Source organism: Thermobia domestica, chromosome 10 (assembly GCF_964235325.1).
Source record: "Thermobia domestica chromosome 10, izTheDome1.hap1.1, whole genome shotgun sequence".
Classification (NCBI taxonomy): Eukaryota; Metazoa; Arthropoda; class Insecta; order Zygentoma; family Lepismatidae; genus Thermobia; species Thermobia domestica.
The window spans coordinates 269,299,424-269,319,933 of record NC_137463.1 but is presented as its reverse complement, the minus strand read 5'-3'; the positions used below and the strand labels follow the sequence as shown (position 1 = coordinate 269,319,933).

The window sequence follows — 20,510 nt, the reverse complement described above, 5'->3', positions numbered from 1 at the left end:
AGATGTTCCAAAGTTCACGAAACTAACGCCGTTGTAATTACTTTCCCTATGCAGACTTCCTTTCCTTATAACCGGTTTGAAAATCTTTTCATTGAAATGCTCTAATAGAATTTTTATATGGTATCATGGAAGTTGGTCAAATATCCGTTCCACTTCTTCGTAAAAACTGTCTTTTATATCGTCATCCGTATCTTCAGTTGGGGCATGTACATTTAAAACAATAATATCACACGACCGACCCTTAATAGTAGTAAAAGAAAGTCTATCATTAACAAATTCAACTCGTTTAATTGCTGATATTAAAAGAATCGAAATTAAAATGCTATTAGTGTGGTCATATACAGAATAAAATTACGAATAAAATTACAGAAACAAAGTTTACAATTACCACTAGAAATTAATGCTGTCAACTATTTGGAACATTTTAAAAGCACACAGTTTCTAATGTATTGAATTTCATTTCTTATCGATAGTATGAAACGTTACAAATAGTTGTACTGTAAATTTCCATAACTGATCTCCAAGTGGATTTGTGTACCAACCAAAAGTAGTTTCATCGAGTTTAACAAAAAGTCTAAAATAAGCCTCTTGAAAACAGCTCTTATTTGTGAAAGAATACATATTGTTCGTTTTTGGCTCTTGCAATGGTCTGTCCAAGCAGCTTGAAAAAAAGTCAACATAGCACAACAACAAAAGCTTCTTCTCTTATATGAAAAAAAAAAAAAAAAAAAAAGGAAAGCTGGGTGTAGTGAGTGTAGGGGCACGTCAAATTATACTTCACCCCAGGCGCCGAAATCTCTAGCTACGGCTCTGATGATGTGAACAGTCTTTGAGTATGCGACGTAGCATATCCATTGACCATTGTTTGTTAAAATACAGAGGTACCCATCTCCCAAAAATTTACCACCCTCTTCTCTCTAAAAAATTTAGTTAGACGAGACAAAAGCAAAATAATTTGCTTTATAGAATGAACTTTCTTTAATTTCTTAATCTTTTGTCTTAACGGTCTTAAAATTTCCCTCGACTCACAAAATTCTCCCTAGTTTGTTGAGTGTTCAATTCCTAAGACATAGATTATATGATAAGATTAATTTAGCTATAATAAAGGAATTGCCAATAACATTTTTTTTTAACTTTTCTTTCATTTTCAACAAAAAATTGCACGCAAATAAACCTAGCCAGCAATGGTGCGAATTATGCTACTTTCAACACACACAAACTATAGTATTGCTTTCTATTGGTTCATTTTAAAAGATAAAAGAAAAATTTAATTAAACTTTAGGTTTCGTGAGTCACTATTGCACTTTGAAAACCTGGCGGGGGTTAACAGAATAAATACCTAATCAAAGTTTGATTGTTCCATTTCCAATGAAAAATCATGCTCCCCTCCCCAAGAAAAACAAACATCTCATGGGCACCCCCTGTTAAAGTATAAGTGAAATGACGTGATATATCAATAATATATGACTGTCTAACCTCACCTCCTTTGCAGGCCACTCCTAGGAAACGGAGAAAGAAAAGCTGTCCATGGGACTGAGAAACTACGCGATGTCCTGCCATACTCTGGTTGTGAATTCATGATGGAAGGCATAATATTTGATAGTTTATTGTTTAAAAGTGCTTCCTTAATCTCTTTGGGCTTCAGAAATACCTTTCTCTTCATTATAATGGTAACTCTATTTCCGGTTGTTCAATAAGCAAAGAAATCCTATCAAAGACTTCAAATATTGCAGAATTTTTTATGATATAGTTTATAATGACTCCTCGATAGCTTAAAATGTATTACAGAGAACGTACCTTTCTTGAATACAAAGTATTTGGACATCTTTTAATATTTATATTTAAAACGCTTTAATTTATTCAATACCATTCGTATATTATACAAGTTGCAATCTATTTCCCCACATTCACTATGCGTATTTTAGTCATTATTTTGTAAAAAAGAAGAAAAAATATTGTATTTGTTTGTAATATCATTTTACATATTCTTGTACAGCTTGAATTTGTTTAGTCTTTCAGAAAAGTGGATACTTAGCTATAAATATATTACTCAAAAAATTAACAGTATTACGTTATTGCTTGTAGTATAGAAATATTTCCTTTATAAGTTTACTTTTGTAAATAGCTAACAAATTGTTAATATATTGACCCTCCCTAACTCACTCCTATCTACAATGAATGTCAGACACAATTCCAGATTTCACTTTTTTTTTCGTGAAAGTAAAACGAAAGTGTTCCTTATATAAGAGCATTGATAATCTGATAGCCGAGTTGTGCCAAATCAATCCGACGATTTCTTCGATTTACAAACTATTGTGATTCAAAATTGCGTACTGCGGTTGCTTAATGATCAAAGAGATCAATTGCTGCTCACTGCTGTTTACACACATTAATTAAAGGGAAGGAGATGGTTATGTGAAATAAAAATTCCTTCTGCATGATTCATGAATTTAATAACAGCCACCAATACATCTTCACACACAGACTTCACCATATGTTGCGTGATTATAAACATCCTTCGACAGTTGAGAATTTGGAATCGACTGAACAATCTCATCCAAGATTTGTCTTTGCTATGCCTTGAGCCGTGCCCATTCGCGAGGGGTCTTGGGAAGGGTAATGGATTCCTGGCTTCATAGGGATGGCAGGGGCCGCCTGAGGAACCATGGGGGCCGGGTTGGGAAGCTGAGGAACGCCTGGGATCACATGCTGAGGTGCAAATCCCGGAGGTCGTACTCCAGGCGGTGGACGCAACGGAGGTCTTAAGTGTGGAGGGAAGAAGAAGGGTGGAGGCCCCGGAGGACGAATGCCTGGCGGCGGCCGAGGCATAGGCGGGGGAACTAACATTGGAGGAGGGGCAGGGGCAAGCGTTGGTTGTGGTTGTGATGTGGTCGTGGCCTGGCTGAGGTTGAAGAAGTTGTTGTGAAGCTCGTCTGGAGGCAGTGGAAGCGCCCCCGGAAGTCCCGGGACAGGCTCCAGCTCCTCCTGCACAGTTTCACCTTCTCGTGTGACAGGGGCGTTCTGTCTCGCTTGTGACCGGCCCCATTTGATTGTAAGTCTTCGACCGTTGAGGATCAGTTTGTTGAATGTCCGTTCAGCTGCTAGTTCTGCCGCTGCGCGTTGAGTGAACTGTACAAAGGCACACTGTTGACGCTGCACCATTGTTATGGAACGTATCTCCCCATATTGGTAGAAATGGTCCCTGAAATCACAGAAATAAATACATAAATATTCTCAAGGAAACAGCTATTGCATGTACTTACTTTACATTATATTTAACCTATATTGTGACAGTGTCACATAATTTTAGCAACATATAAGGAGAATTTGTATCAGCGTTCAACTCCAAAGAAATAACGCTAAAGAGGAAGCGATGTTGTTTCAATACAAACAGTAACTTAAATTTTAAAGCGTAACAACAATAAGTTAGTATATTAAAAAGTTGGTCATTGTTTTCAAGAGTAAGAACCCAGCTACGATTAGGTATAATTATCTTTTATATTCCGATATCTATCTCTGGCACAGAGTTATCACAATATATACCGCTTTTTGGTAACATAAGGACTTTCGGTGCCTGAATCTAGTTTCATTATTGACAACATATTCTTAAATCTCAAAACAAGAAGCACCAGGGAACAAAAATATCCTCCTCAATTAATCTTCGAAATATTTATTTATATAAAATCTTCAAAAACTCACTTTTATTGAGTGCATGATTCTACATTACACTACACGTTACCATCAATTACAGTAGAGTCCCGAATGTGGACTGAAGGGTGGCCGGGTTATGGGAAATGGAGTTAAAAAAAAAAGAATATACAGTACTGTACTTGTATGTATTGCTTGCTTGAGAATATAACCGAGAATAAACTGCTAAAATACCCTTAAACAAAGGGAAGGTACGTACTTTATGAGGGCACAGAGCCTTTACTATACATGAAAATGAAAATTAATATTAATGAATACACACACTATACACTAATTTACCTGATAAGACCGACCTCAGAAAAATACTCGACAATGACCTGGAACGGGTCTTCGCCCTGCCAGGGTGTGACCGAGTTATCCGAACCGTCGGGTTATCGAGACTCTACTGTAACAGCAGATTGTACGAGGGTATTTCCAAAAATTTCCGTCCTGTCACTGAAATATTCGAGCTGCTGGTAATAGGCCGTTCGCGGCAAACAGTGCCAACTATGGAAGAAACAATGTCCTAATTTTAGCTGCTGTGTACCTGCGTCAATTCATTGCAGTCAGTTATTTGAATGAGATGATATGTGTTGAACTGGCATACTGCATAGTACACACAGCTGTTGTTGACAAGGCTATAGTGAAAGACTGTGACTTCTAAGAGATTCTGCACCCACCATACATACCAGATTTAGCACTGAGACCTCAGCGACAACAGTCCTATGAACTAGAGTACTGTCATGAAGTATGCGAGCTCAATGTAAATGACTGAGTTCAACGAATTAACGCAGCTACACGGCAGAAGCTGATGCAATATTTCTTGTATAAATGGTACTGTATGCCCTGAACAGCTATAAAGCTCGATATTTCAATGACAGAACGGGAACTTTTTGAAAATGCCTTCGTAATATTAAACCCAGATTTACAAAAGAAAGTTATGTGCAGTTTTCGCTTCTCGAATAGTATTACTCTGTGAAACTATTATAACTTCACATTTTGTAATGTGCTTCAAATGTATTGGAACATTTTAGTCTTTTTTCCAGAATAAACAAATGGCCTCATTGTTTTATATTTACACGAGCCTCATTCAATATATTCTACAATATTAGAATTTAAGGGGAAAAATGCCCGAAGATGCGAGATAAACCGAACAACAGAACTTATTAAGTTGAACATCATCATATGGTGAGTGTGAGTAGTTTTCGAGAAAATTTAACAAAACATCCAATTAAAAAGCGATGCTATAACAGAACCCTGCCAGTTAATGAGGTGAAACTGGTATTGAAGTATCCGCTAACGAAGCTCTTCCTTATGGCGCCAGCAACATCACAGTAAATAATAAAATAATTGTTAAAATTTAATTTTTGTTTAACTAAAGTATTGTCCAAATATCTAACGATGCTTAAAGGTACATTCACATGCGTAATTTTCTAGAGATTTTTTTAGTTGACAATTTATATGTTGCTGGCAGAAATGTATTTATTTAGCCCTAACAGATACATACATACTACTTGGCAGCGGAAGAAATATATATTTTTTATTATTTTTATTACAAGTAGGGAAATAATTACATTGCTCTCCTCTAGTTCGTTTGGACGCACGCGAATCGTCACTCGTCACCATGTTAGCCCATCATGTATGAGGGATGACATCCCTCAACAATCACACTATCGAGGAAAGGGAAGGAGGCGGTCTGAGACCTGTATGTTAGGTGCCATCCCGGCATTTGCCTGGTGTAAATAAGGAAAACCTAGCACAACCTCAGTCAGAATGGTTGGCCTCAAAAAGTTTTCATCCTTTTTCGACCGAGCGTCCCCACCGGGAATCGAACCTGGAATCGGTCGCACCAAAGACGATAGCGTTAGTGACTTCACTGACGTTGAACTTCAAAGACATTTTCAAACTTGAAATACCACTTTCAAATGGATTTCCGATCCTCAAATGTCAAGTACGTACCGGCCATTTTCTGTCATTATCATACGTCATACGTTACATGCTATAGTAATGATAATACCGACATTTTGACAAACACCATTCTACATATTCTAATGGTAATTCAACTTCGAAAGCTATACATACAAGACACCATTTATTAAATTGTGTATGCATTTCTTGACGGAATTCATCTGCAAATGTTTAGGAAAGGAGTTCTAAAATTCTGTCAACTTACTTCAGGTCTTTTTCTGTAATTTTGTCTCCTAAGTTTCCAACGTATAAAGTAGTTATACTTTTGTCTTCTGGAGGATCCAGTTTCGGCATCGCCGCTGCTCGACGGAGCAACTTCTCAGCCACAGGATCATTAATTCCATAATATCTGAAATGAAAATAAAATATCATCAGTTACAAATACAGAATAATAATTAATTTAATATAAATATATTGTACTGTCAGCAACACCTGTAATGAAAACATCAAATATCATGAGTCACAATCAGAGAATAATAACTAATACAGTAAAACCTCTCTTCAACGGACCCTTTATTAAACGGAAATATTTCTCGATCGCATGAGTTTATTGGAGAAAATCGTGTTAAAGTCCCTTAATTAAACGGAAACTGTATTACGCGGACAAAGGGAATCAACATAAACCTGTTATGGGAAAATTTCAAGTTTCGAAGTGCAGCATTTAGGAAGGTTTTACACATCCTATGAGAGGTTAGATATATTGTCAGCAAAACAGACAGTGATGTGTAAACACACGCAGACACAACGGATAAACATGATTTAGTTGAGAATTATATGGAAAGTGTGAAAGGAGTAGAAGAGGTGGAGGAAGAAGAGAAATAAGGCATTGAGTTGGAAGAAGAGTGTAGGCTAAAGACTTATCAAGATTCTGTCAAAAGTTTAAAGGAAAGGCAGCATTTGCCTTATTTCGAAATAATACTGATAGGCTTAGCGTGGTTTCTCAGGATAAAGTTGAGCAGACAAGCAGCCATGTGTATAGAAAACCCTCCTTGATTATTGGAAAAATTAAGTTAACGTATGTACAGTACTTTTTCTGTTCATTGTAAGTTTTGCATGTATTAACTCATAGTACAAATAAATACTGTAAACTGACTAATGTACGTACATCTTATTTTATCTCAGAATGTCTATTATATGCTTTTATTTTTATTTTTTTATTTTTATTTTATTTTTTATTTTATTTATTTATTTATTTATTTTTTGCGTAGGTCTAACTTTGGTAACCGTAAACCTATCTTTAATGGAAATTTTTGTGAGTCCCGGTCGAGTCCGCTAAAGACAGGTTTTACTGTATATTATAAATATATTGTACTGTCATTGGAAAACTTGACTTAGTGAAGAGTTTTTCATGATTTTACAAGAAATATACTCACCATCTTATAATAAAAATAATGTAAGGCTCAACCTAAAATAAGTGGATGATCTATAAAAACCTGTATTTTTTTAAGTACAATATTTACTATAAATAATGGTATCAATCATGGTTGTCCAACTTTTTAGGACTGAGAGCTACTTGTCATTTCAGAAATCAATGCCAGTCTACTTTTCTAATCACTAGTTCGATAGAGGAAATTATAAAACAATAACAATAATCGATACACACAATATGATATAGGCCACGACTCCTGATTGGGTAAAAAGCAAGTGAACTACATTCCACTATCATTGTACTTACAGATTTCTGTAATTCCTGAATTCTCTTTAAACCTCTAAGCTTTGGACTCTTTCCTGGAGTCTTGGTCACGGAGGTTAAAAACAGGAAGAAAAAGAATAAAAACATCAAGGAATTAAAATATGGCGGAGTCAATTTGTGCGCCTTTCTTGTTTCTTGTTGGCAAACTTCCGCACAAATTGACTCCGCCATATTTTAGTTTGCATCAACTTCATCTGAAGATTACAGACGTACTTGACAACGTGTTTCTGTACAACATGGCTTTTTCCTTGGTAAGTCCGTTCTATTTTTATTCCTTGATGTTTCTATTCTTTATCTTCCTGTTTTTAACCTCCGTGACCAAGACTCCAGGAAAGAGTCCAAAGCTTGGAGATTTAAAGAGAATTCAGGAATTACAGAAATCTGTAAGTACAATGATAGAGTTCCTGAGCGTGGTTTTACATTGTCTGAAGTTTACATTCCATTAATTCCATGAACAGAATCTTGCCTTCTATGCGATCAAAGTGAACAATTAGAGATTAACTTTACCCATATACCTGTGTACGGACCTCATACACAGAATGACTAATAGTTCTTATATATTATTTGAGGTTCCTCGTGGTTAAATTGTTAGAATTAGTGCCTCTGGCACTCGCGTGTGACTCACGGAAGGACCTCGTGTTGTTCAAATCACACTTAAAAGTGTACAGCCTTGTTTCATTTAGCCTCCGTGTAAATCAAAACGAACCAAGTATTTACAAGAAATTTAATATTTAAAAAAAAAAAAAAAAAAAAAATGTAGATAATTACAATTATGATGATTATAATGAACACGGCTTGAACAGCAACTGGAGCAATAAACGCGAAATGTATTCACTTTACTCCTCCAAATTATTACTTACGTTTGTCTTATTATTATTATTTAAAGAAAATAACATTTCTCTTTTTGCTTTTAAACAAATGTATATCAGAATAAAATAACAAGAAATTAATTACTCGAAATCTCTTCTTTCCCCGATTTAACAAAAATAATCTGTAGCAGTAAACAGATAATCCAACTTCGGCAACTAATTCTTTATACAAGGGCCCTCCACAAAGTAAAGAACGATTTCGCATAGCGCGTGGCGCTGATCACCGATCACTGCGATCGCATGTGCGGCAGTTAGCTCCTTCCTTCACATGCTGTGCAGTCACGCTGCTTGTTTTTGCAGCGATTCAAAATGACGGCACCAATCGAAAATCCTGCCAAATGTGACGTACGGTGTGTCATTCGTTTTCTGAACGCACGAAATGTTAAGCCTATTAAAATTTATAGGCAAATAAAGAATGTTTATAGTGATAGTGCAATGAACGGGTCATCAGTTAGAAAATGGTGAATTATGTTTAACCAAGGAAGGTCTAGCGTGCATGATGAAGATCGGAGTGACGGGTCAACACTTGTTACGGAAGAACTGAAGGAAGAAGTCGAAGAAAAAATTAGGAAAAACGACGTTTCACTTTGAGCACGTTACACAAATCTTTTCCACTAATTTCGCTCCTACATGAAGCAGTGATAACCTGGCTCAAATCTTTGGCGGCAGATGAGTATAACACCGGCATTGAAAAACTGGTCCCACGTTATAACAAATGTCTTGACAACTATGGCGATTACATAGAAAAGTAAAGTAAGGTCCTGTGGCTTTGTAAATAAAGTTTTGTGCTGATATATCTGTTTTTATTTAACTATGCTAAAACATTACTTACTTTCTGGACGACCCTCGTATTAAATAAAACCAAGAAGTTAAAGTAGACATAAGAAGAAAATCTTCTCCTTTTTACACCTTATAAGCTAACACGAAAAATGAGTTTGTGTTTGAGAACTATGAAATTTACTCAAGTAAAGTTCCATCTAAATATCCATGTTTGCGAGGAACACTGTACCTACATAATGTGTTTACAGAGCATCAGATGACTTTACAGCACTCACTTAAATTATTTGCTTAAAATCCGTACAACATTATCATCTGACCCTGGAAAGACACCCAACCGAACGCTTTACAGCGACTTTTTTGAAGTTGTTTATTCTTCCTGTCTTTCCATCTGCTGACGGGTGTAGCAAAAGCTTTTATAATTTGTTTATCTTTGTGTTATGTGACAACCTTTTACTATTTCCTGCTTAACCCCGGATTGGTACATGTGTGAGCTCGGTGCTCACTTGCAGGGAAACAAGTTAATTTCTCATATATTAATAACAGCAGCATTGTGAAATTATTTCTCACTGTCTTTTGTACTTTCTGTAGTCAAAGGATGTAGCTATTGCGGTGGCGCAACCTGGCCACTTGAAGTTCAAGTACTATTTAAAAAGTAGCATGTCGTGAATGTAAGCGTGGCACTCACACGTATACGACCGACGAGAATATTTTTCGCTAAATTCACAGTTTATTATTCTTTTTACAATTGTGTAATTTTGCACTTTCGTGTAATATGAGTAATCAAAAGGAAATCCTAGCATGGCTAGATAAAATCAGTGAAGTATACTATATCATTTTCAACGGGTTTAAGTATTGTGCTTAAAGTAAGTCTAATCTATATCTAATTGTGCCTTAGTGAGTAATTATTCTGTTTTCCCCTATGTAGCAAGAAATATTTGTTAGAACTACGTATACACAGTATATTAACAACAAATATGTTTAATTCTTGATACAGACAAAAACACTTGGTCAATATAACGCAATTAATATTTTCTATAACATTAAAACTCCTTGTGTTTGTAACATCTATAAATTGTCTTTAAATATGAACCTGAGTATATTTAATGACAAAAACAATTATGTGCTTTTATCAAAAGACTACCGTACGTTATGTTGACTAATTTTTTGAGTGAGTATGAGCAGCTAAGTTAATATAACAGTATTTAAAAATTAAGTTTATATATATATATATATATATATAAGATTCTATGTACATGGTAACAAAATTATAAACCGAAATCATATTGTTAAGATACGCTTTTCTTGCATTATTAATGGTTCTCATATCTTTCTGTAAATACCATGATTGACAGAAGGTAACAACAATATCAAAAACAAAAGAAAAACAATGTCTCACACGTATACCAACAGTGTGACATTAGAGACGTAGACCAATCCAGGGTTACATGTCGATTACATGATTCCCTGTAAGAGCATTATAGTATGACCTTTCATTTATGACGTACAGAATAATTACTGTTACCTGTCCTTTATATTTTGGTCAGCCAACGGATCGTCTGGATCTGTGGGCTTTTCATGACGATAGGGACATTCTTCTCCTCGTTTGCATTCTCCCTTCACCCAAAACGAACAAATATGAGGTCGATTCCTCTTGTAGTAAGGAGTCGTCCGCGCCAACTTCAGAAGTAAGTCACTGGCCGCTTGAGATTTCCCAACAGCACCAGCCGGGGTGGTAGGATCCAATTTCCCCACCTGAAACAACAGTTACATTACACCACGAACAGTTCTTGTCAATTTATATTCTACTTAGTTTTATTTTGTTTTACAAGGTTAAAGGCATTATATCGACATATTAATCCTTATTAATGTCTATCTTCAATAAGCACTGAAGCAAACATGTATGTAATGAAATTTTAATTACGTTTTTAATACATCTATTAACTGAGTTATTATTTCAGTAACATGTAAGTAATTACTTGTACGCTAAAGGGCTGATAATAGCTAATATATTATAAAGGGTTAGCATAAATGATTCATTCATTTTGAAAAGTATTACATGTACACAAAACAAAGATATATGAAAAGAACCACAAACCCTCTACAAATGTTCAATATGTGCCCCTTTGGTGACACGACACACGTCCAGACGATACTCGAACTCAATCTATACATCTTGTAGCACAGTCCTGTCAATTGTCAGCACTGGTACGTTCTTTGAGCTCAACTAAGGATTGCGGCAGTGGGGATACGTAAACACGGTCCTTAACGTACCCCTACAGGAAGAAGTCGCAGGGCGTTAAATCACGAGATCTGGGAGGTGAAGTGCTTTTCCCTTTACACAAGCAACTAATGTCCTTGAATCGCCGATATCACCGCAAAATACTTTGTTTACATGGCGGTTCTTTTTCACACTCTCTTCTAAAAGCGCGCTGCACAGCTATAACAAACGAATATCTGGCATATTCAAGCACACAAAAACTTTTTGTTGCTTTCCCTCCATTTTCGACAGGTGCTAATCTCGTACTGCCACACTGCCACATCCGATCGGAATGATAATGGACTCGCGCTGCCACATAGTACACACTTGGTGAGTTTCTGGTTCTTTTTATATATCTTTCATGTGGTACATATAATACTTTTGAAAATATAGCTTTTTTAAAACGAATGTATCATTTATGCTAATACCCTGTACAGCAAATAATACAGGGTGTCCGGTGAGGAAATGCAAAGATTTTGGGAGGTGATAGAGGAGGTCATTCTAAGCCAAAATGCCTATATGAACATAGGGTCTAATCCCCTTCGTTTTGGAGATAAGGGTGAAAGTAAGTTTTTGCCGCTTGCACTTCTCAAGTTCCTTGTGAAAGCTTATAGAACACCCTGTGGTTGATTTTACGTTAAGTATTGGTACCTCGTTTTAAAGCTACTGAAACAGGCTTTCAGACGGTATACAGTTTGTCCACGTACTGCATACAAGAGGGAAATAATGGAGGGAACATTTTCGAATTGTGCTATAAAATTCCCTTTTTCAAGCGGCAAAAACTTACTTTCACCCCTATCTCCGAAACGAAGGGGATTAGACCCTATGTTCATATAGGCATTTTGGCTTAGAATGACCTCCCTTATCACCTGCCGAAATCTTTGCATTTCCTCACCGGACACCCTGTACAGTACGTATGTTTTCTCTAGGTCGATGGAACCAATATGGATGTACTTCTGGTATTCTCTGTACTTTTCCGTTAGTATCCTAGGTTTCCGTTGGCATGAAACCAAATTTGTTTTCTGTTATTTCAGCCTCTTCTTTCAATTTTGCTTCTATCACTCTCTCCAAGAGCTTCATTACATGACTCAAAAGTTTTGCCACATTCTTGCATATCTCCTTTGTTTTTAAAAAGTTGAGTTAATCACTGCACTCTATCCTTACCTATACTTTTCCATGCTTCGTGGACAAACACCGTGTGCGTGGGTTTTCTCGGGGTTCTCCCGTTTCCTCCCACTTTCTTCATTCTACCATTTCATTCATTACTCATCATCACAGTCTCCTTTAGCCTAACCGGCATAACCGTGGGACGTAAAACTCAAAAATTTCATTTCATTTCATTTTTTTCCATGCTTCAATAGGGATATTACCCGTTCCTCAGGCTTTACCTCTTTTCATCTTTTTCATGGCATTTTCTAATTCTAACATGGTCCTGATTTGTGAAAAGACTTTCGCAACTTTCTCTCGGGTTTTCTTCATTGATTAGTTTCTGGAAATACTTCTTCCACTGCTTCTTTATCATCTTCTCACCTTTGAGAATCTCGCTATTTTCATCCTTGATGCAGTGCACATGTGAAATATCTTTCATTTGCCTCTTTCTTGCCTTCGAGAGTTTCTAAATTATTTTTTCTCTCTCCTTTGTTTCTAGGTTGTTGTACAACTCATGATAAGCCTGATCTTTTGCTACACTAACTGTTTCTTGTAGCTCTTAAGGTCTTGTTGATTGCCAGAATTCTGCCATTTTCCTATCGTTCCTTTTTCTTCTTTACAGTTGCTTCAACTTCTGTATTCCACCACCACATTTCCTTATCAACGAGGTCTCTTCCTTTTGTTTCTTCCACAACTTTTCTTGGTGTTTCCCTGAGTACTACTTACACTCTGATCCACTCTTCTGCCACATGAACTGCTTCCTCCATTTGCAATATGTTAATTTCCTTTCAAATCTTTTCAACACTTGCCCCATCTAGTTTTAACACTTCGTTTGAAAAGGAACATTTTCTCGTCTTCTTCCTACTTTTTCCTTGATGCACATATCGGCTAGTACGAGGTGATATTCTGTTAAACTCTTACCTGGTATTATTTTGCAATCTTTTGCATCACATAGGTTTTTTCTTCTCCATACGACGAAGTCGATATGAGATCTTTACTCACATATGTAACAAGGTCGTCTTCTTTCTTTTTATAGAAAGTATCCAGGATACCAATATCGTATGCTTCTGTTCTCATCTTGTTCATTTCTCTCTTCGAATCCATATGCTCCATGTATTATTTCATATCTTGATCCTCCTACATGCCCATTTAGATCTCCTGCTAGGACAAGATTCTCATGCAATGAACAATTCTGCAGAGTACTATCTAGCTTCATCCAAAATGCTTGCTTTGTCTCTTCATCATATCTGGGTTTGTGAGGCGCAAACTATATTCAATAATTCTTTTTCTTCTAGCACGAGCTTGACCATAATAATTCTGTCGCTCACAATTCATAAATTTTTATGATAATATTAGGTCATCCAATGGAAAAATATAATTAAATAAGAGACTACTACCTGGATTGATGTACAGATAGCGTCCAATAAGTCACTCAAGAGTTAAAGAAATCGGATATAGTTCTTACAGCATAGTGAGAAATACTAAAAAATACACGTTTCCATCTTTCACTTATACATTTACATGTCCTCCACAATTAACAAATTAATGGCTTTTGTTATTGTACTCTTTAAGATTCTAACACTCTCTAGCAAAAACGTCAAATCTTTATCGATGCTAAAATCAGTACAAGAACATGCTATACCAAGGATATCTACTGGTTAATGGCTCATTTGAAAGACGGACCTTTTCATTTGTTTCTTTTGTGTTAGTACATACTTAATATATTCTCAAAACACATAGAACAACTTGTAATAATAAGGGCGTATTATTCGTTCTATTATGAAAGATTAACAAGAGTACAAACGAAACCTTCTAAGTATTACCAGAATATATATATATATATATATATATATCCATCTCTTTGCCAGCAGACGAAACTCTGATTGCGTCACCATAGGGTATATCGAGATCGACTGCCACCTATTTCAGGACTGCTGCCATTAATGTTCTTAGATTAATGAGATGAGCCGCAAACAAAATGTAAAATATAATACGGGACAAAAATATCCATCCTTTTGTTATCTAGACACATTAGAAACTCCCAATTCTTTGGGAAAAAAAAAGCATATTGATAGTTAGATTCCTGACAGGCAACTAAGACAATCAAGATGTTGATTCCTTTCGAGAGCGTCAGAGACAAAGCCAACTCACCAACGCATTTGTATTAGCCCTTTCATGAGAAATCTAATATGTTCGTCTGAAAATAGTAATTATTTTACTTCCTCAATTATACTTACTTTAACAATTATAAATTTCGTGTCAAGTGTCTCTCTGCACAGATCTCTGTATGTTAGTTCTATGACTAACTGAAAAATTAATTGCAGTTATCTTTATTAAAAAAAAAAAAAAAAAAAAAAAAAAAAAAAAAAAAAAAAAAAAAACTCACGATGGGAAAAGATTTCAATGCTTTGTTTGTCATTAAACGGTATACCATACCCTACTGCAACAAGATTTCTTCCCTGTTGTGGAAAATCATCAACAGTTTTCTGGAATTACGTTTTATTTTGACTCACAGGAAGGATAAAGAATTAAAATTAGTGATAATACTACAAGCTATGCAATAGATGTTTTACAAGAAGCGATTTTTTTAACGGTTTTGAGGAGCCACATTATCTATTTTTCTCTCGGAAGGAAGCAAGGAATCGTAACACGTGCTTCCAGTTTGGCAACTTTTAGATGTCTTCCATAAGTGTCAGCAAATCGTCTGATTGAATTACAAAAATTCGTGATACATAGTAATACTGTTTATAGTAGCTTAAGAGCATATACAACTCTGTTTACATTATATTCTAATTTATTGAACCCTGATATCTTCCTATAATCATTATAAATCCTGGTATGAATATTATATTCTAATTTACCGACCTTGATATATTCCTGTAATCACCGTGTGTTCTGATATGCACGAAATAGTTCAGATAAAATACACGACTATCCTTCGTCAGGCTTACTTCGTCATACGAAGAAAAGTTTGTCACATGACGAAGTATGACGGGGATCCTATTCCATATATTCAAGGTGTTTCAAACTAACACCGACAACGTTTGGGAGGTTATTCCTGACACCAAGATAAGACAAAAAGTATAGACTAACCTGGGTGCACAAATCATTCCTTTCCGAGGTTAAACATAAACTTTAAAGGTTCATAGCAGCAACATTATGGGACCTACCGTAGTCAGGTCAAAACTTCACTTACGAACTAGTATGTACTGTATCCAAATATCCATGTTTCACAATCCTGCGGTACTTCCACAATTTTTATAGAGGTAGTTGGTGAGTACTTCGAATTATATGTCCATAGCCAAACTCCTATAAAAATTGTTCCGTGAGTACTTTAGCTTTCTGAAACAATTATTTTTGGATAGGGCACATTAGTTCCTAAGTGAAGTCTTGACCCAACTACGGTAGGTCCCATGGTATTGGAGCTATGGATGCTTGAAAGTTCATTTTTTCATATTTTCGGCAGCTCATATCTCCGAAAGGAAACATTTGTGAACCCAAATTGATCTATACTTTTTGTCTTATCTTGGCGTCAGGAATCACCTCCCAAATGTAGTCGGTGTTGTTTTGAAACACCCTGTATAGGTCATTACCAGAATTTATGATGATTACAGAAACATATCGCAGGTTAGTAAATTATAATATAAAGACCGTTGATTGTCCTAATGCTCAGTACACAATGAAAAATGTATACAGAGAGAATATGGTGAAATTCGTTAAGATTTCTGAATCCAAATTTTTACAGTAGTTGCATTTGTAACTCTCTCCAATCTATTTTCTTTTTCTCTACTTAAGAAATATGACAACAGAGACATTATACAAGAAAACTCAAAAAGACACCATGTGTTAATGTATATATGACTATCTTCGAACAAAAGTAATAATTTTAATAATAATAATAATAATAATAATAATAATAATAATAATAATAATAATAATAATAATAATAATACTTGGGTAAAGGAAGCTTTGTAAGAGAGCGTACGAATTAAACGGTTAAGAAATACTTAACGAACTGAAAGGGATTATCTTACCTCTTTGTCAACGTTCTGAATGTAGTATTCCTTATTGACTTCCGACCGTGGCAGATCGTCCCTTATCTTGAGCGCCGTGTCTCTCACTTGAATAGGGAGTCCATATTCTAAATCCAACAAACAGGTCTGGCACACATTCTTCAGTCGGCTACACGTCTGACAAACTTCAGTCTTTTTGAACCGCATCCGGGCGCCTGGGCACCACCGGAACACTGTAAACGGCCTCGAGCAGATCTTACACTCCTTCCCATACCTCTCTTTGGTCTGTTGAGCAATCAGATATATCACATCATCAATGATTCAACCAAAATAATCCTCATAAAGAAAATTAATCATAATAGAACATCAACACTATAACGTCTTTTATTTTAATAACAGCATTTTATATCTGTTAAAGTGCTTTATTTGTTTAATTGTAATCGTTTCGTTTTCACTCTGATGGAAACACCTTAACTGCTATTACTTTATCTTGTAGGTTGTTTCTATATTTGCAGAAAAACAAAAGAAAAAACTTAAAAAAAAAAAAAAATCTTTAACCTGGCTAAATAAGGGAAAGGAGATACATCATATCTAGAATAATTTGAGAGAACAGAATCATTAAAGTTATCCATAATAAGTTAACACTTCTAATTATGAATATTTCAGTGTAGTACAACTATGTTTAACAGAACTATTATTATCCTAACAGATATACAGCGTTTCCATAAATATATTATCATAGTTTAAAGCGGTATTACTTCACTTTGGATAATCGCATCTAAATGAAATTGGTCACATTTCAAAGAAAAACTTATTTTTTTGCATGTCAACAATGGATAATAATGTCAATAATGAATGGGAATAACACAGAGAAAGTAAATTCACTCATGTTTACTTTGTTCTCACTAATTGGTGAGCACACTTCTGTTCGCACGCTCACTAATTGGAAGAAGAAGAAGGCAATGATTGGAGCACCTCCTCACTGCCACTTACATGTTCGGGAACATCTGAATGAGCGGCTACCAGGAAGATGGATTGGATGTGCCAGATTTGATAATAATTAGGAGGTCTACTAAAATTCCAAAATCAAATTTCGTGATTTTTTCTTTCCCAAATCATAACATTTAGCAACATTCCCAAGAGCGAATTAGGCCGAATTTTTATGCATGCGATAGAAGCGTGCTTTCCTTGCGAGTTGGTAGTGTCTAAAGCCGACCATAGACTTTTTGGTGGTGAATTTTGACGTCTTATAGAACAAAAATTTCCAGTCTATACTTATATTTGTACAGATTTAAAAAAATCGCGGCTCAAAAGCTAAATTTTATGACTTTTTCTTAACTTTAATGACAGTTTTTTGATTTCGTGACCGAGGGACACCCTGATAATGTCTCCTATAAGTGGCTACCGAGGTTGCCTGACTTGACGGTTTGTGACTTCTTTTTATGGGGTTAACTAAGCATTTTGTCTATGTATTTCCACTGCCTCAAACCCTGTAAGAAATGCAAGTTTGTATCAGTGCTGCCATCCAGTCCATTTCATGAAATATATTGAAGCGTGTATGGCGTGAATGGGAATATCGTCTCGATGCCTGCATCGCCACTCGTGGGGCCCACATTCAATGTCTATGCGGTATAGTAAAAATTCTTCCAAATGTGACCAATTCCATTTAAATACGATTACCCAAAGTGACGTAATACCACTTTAAAATATGATAATATATTTATGGACATGCTGTACTTTACAGAGATGGAGAATGTAAAACTTCTCCTTCCTCACATTTCTCAACTAGCAACACTCACAGCTCACACATCTGGTCAAGACAAAGACTTCTACTTTCTAAGATGCTACATTACTTTTTCCACAGGATCTTACCATTATATGAGTATATATATACATATATATATACATATATATATATATATACAGGGTGAACGGTAACTACGTGGACAAACTTGGACGAATGATAGTACATCCAAAAAGAAGCAAAAAAGTCCTAGTGAACATGGAGAAAATTCCGTCCTGTTTAGGAGTGACAGAGTGTCGAAAGCGTGGGAACATAACTTCAGAGGCCAACAGCTTAGAAACAATACATCGCAGAGAGTGGGGTTAAAAACGTCACTTAGAAAGTCATACATACTCTATTCAAAAATGCATGTTTGAAAACGCAGCTATGCGTGCGCACGGGATTCCCCAAAGGAAAGGAGGGATTCCCGGACATGCTGTAAAGGAAAGAAGTGTCACGCGTTCTCACTCTTAAACGGGACGGAATTTCCCCCATGTTTACTAGGACTTTTTTGCTTCTTTTTAGATGTATTATTACCCGTCCAAGTTTGTCCACGTAGCCACCGTTCACCCTGTATATATAAATTAACCGACCATTAAGGGATCCCGATGACTTAGCAGTAGTGTGCTCATCTCTGGTGTGAGAAGTCCTTAGTTCAATCTTAGACCATATTAGTTTGTGGTGAACCACATCGTGTTCGTGGATTTTCTCGGGATTCTCCACTTTTCTCCCACATTCTCATCTCCCAATTATTTCATGAACATTAATCATCCGTCTCCTGTAGTCTACAGAGTATAACTCTGGGACGTAACACTAAAATATTTTTAAAAAATGAAATGAAATCGTTAAGTTTAACGTCCCACAGTTATGCCAGTTAGGCTAAAGGAGACGGTGATAATGAGAGATGAGTGAAATGGTGGAATGAAGAAAGTGGAAGGAAACGGGAAAATCCCGAGAAAACCCACGAGCACGGTGTTTGTCCACCACAAAGTCCACACGGCGCGAGCTGGGATCGAACCAGGGACCCCAAGCACCGGAGGTGAACGCTCTACCACTGACCCACCGCGCCCCCTAAAATATTTTAAAGCGGCCACTTATTATATACGGGAATTTCTTTCTTAAGAAATAAATAAATAAATAAAACATCCAGCATACACTTACCATTCGAATGTAAGGGTTATCACCCAAACAAGTTTGGCACAAGATCGGGAACTCCTGAAAGAGACAAATAACAATTAATAATATGTACGACAATTCAACATAGAGCAATCAAATGTACTATTTATATATTAATATCCACCGAAGAAATTATATGCAAGTCGTTGAGAAAGATGGCACCTAATGTATTTTACCTTTTCATATCTATGTAAATGACTTCCCAAGTTTTCTACTTTACAACTATGTCGTATTTGCCGACAAAACTACTTTTCTAAAATTAAACTATGGCACACATAATAGTTTAATGAGTGTTATTTTAAAAAAAAAGCAAAATAAAAATAAAAGAAATTCTAAAAATGTCATTGATAAGGTCATAGTATAAGGGTCATTTCATATCAATTTAACCAATCTTTTTAAATAAAAAATAATACCCAGCAACTAATATACTGGTGAACAAGCTCTGAATACAACATAAGTATTTCATGTATATGTTGCGCTGTTTCTCTGAAGCAGCCATTACAAAATATAAAAATAGCATATATCACAATGACAGTTGTGAGCAACTTCCTGAACTAAAATCATCTTAGAATTTGAACTGCGCTTAGACATTAGGAGTTGATTATTACAGAATTTAGAACTTCTATAACTCTGAGATATAACTTAATAATTTTTATTTTATTTATATATTCATAGATAAACATGCTAAATTTTAATCACACATATTTTCCTAATTTTAAGAAATTGCTCTATCTTGAAAATTGCTCATATTTGCATATTATGTACCTAATATCACAATAAATAAACACTAAAAGTAGCGTTTTCGCGAAATGACAGAACAGAGTAAAACTTAGTTGCACGTTGGATACGAACATTTTCTTATAATACGTACGTTAAGACTTAATCCCCCACAGTACTTTAACATTATGGTATGTCAATCATAATTTATTAACCATCTGTATATATTACGTAAGAATTAAAGGAGCCCATAATGTTTGTAAACAAGAGTTTTCAACTGCACTGAAATTTTCTGAAGTATCCATTTCCATTTAGAAAGGACATAAGTTGGTATGTTTTACCTGTTGCTCTGAGAACACTGACTTCACACAGTTTATGCTGAAAGAGGGCCTTAGGAATCACTGAGGAAACAATAATG

The 20,510-nt window shown here is 35.7% G+C and overlaps 2 protein-coding genes across 2 annotated transcripts in view; one reads left to right on the top strand and one right to left on the bottom strand.

The window, feature by feature from the left end:
• Positions 1-2,009, top strand: part of LOC145663222 (cytosolic carboxypeptidase-like protein 5) — a 107,609-nt gene extending 105,600 nt beyond the window's left edge. Inside the window, exon 10 of the mRNA XM_081729586.1 lies at positions 1,493-2,009. Within this exon, the coding sequence (XP_081585712.1) occupies positions 1,493-1,697 (205 nt within the window). The 3' untranslated portion in view covers positions 1,698-2,009. The remainder of the gene's footprint in view (positions 1-1,492) is intronic.
• Positions 2,010-2,431: 422 nt separating this feature from the next.
• LOC145663223 (pre-mRNA-splicing factor RBM22) lies at positions 2,432-19,414 on the bottom strand (the record flags this gene model as incomplete). The annotated part of the gene is given in 5 exon segments (XM_081729587.1): positions 2,432-3,202; positions 5,861-6,004; positions 10,520-10,749; positions 16,438-16,701; positions 19,361-19,414. Coding segments are annotated over 5 exon segments (1,341 nt in total), but the record flags the coding sequence as incomplete, so codon positions are not given.
• Between the last annotated feature and the right edge of the window lie 1,096 nt (positions 19,415-20,510).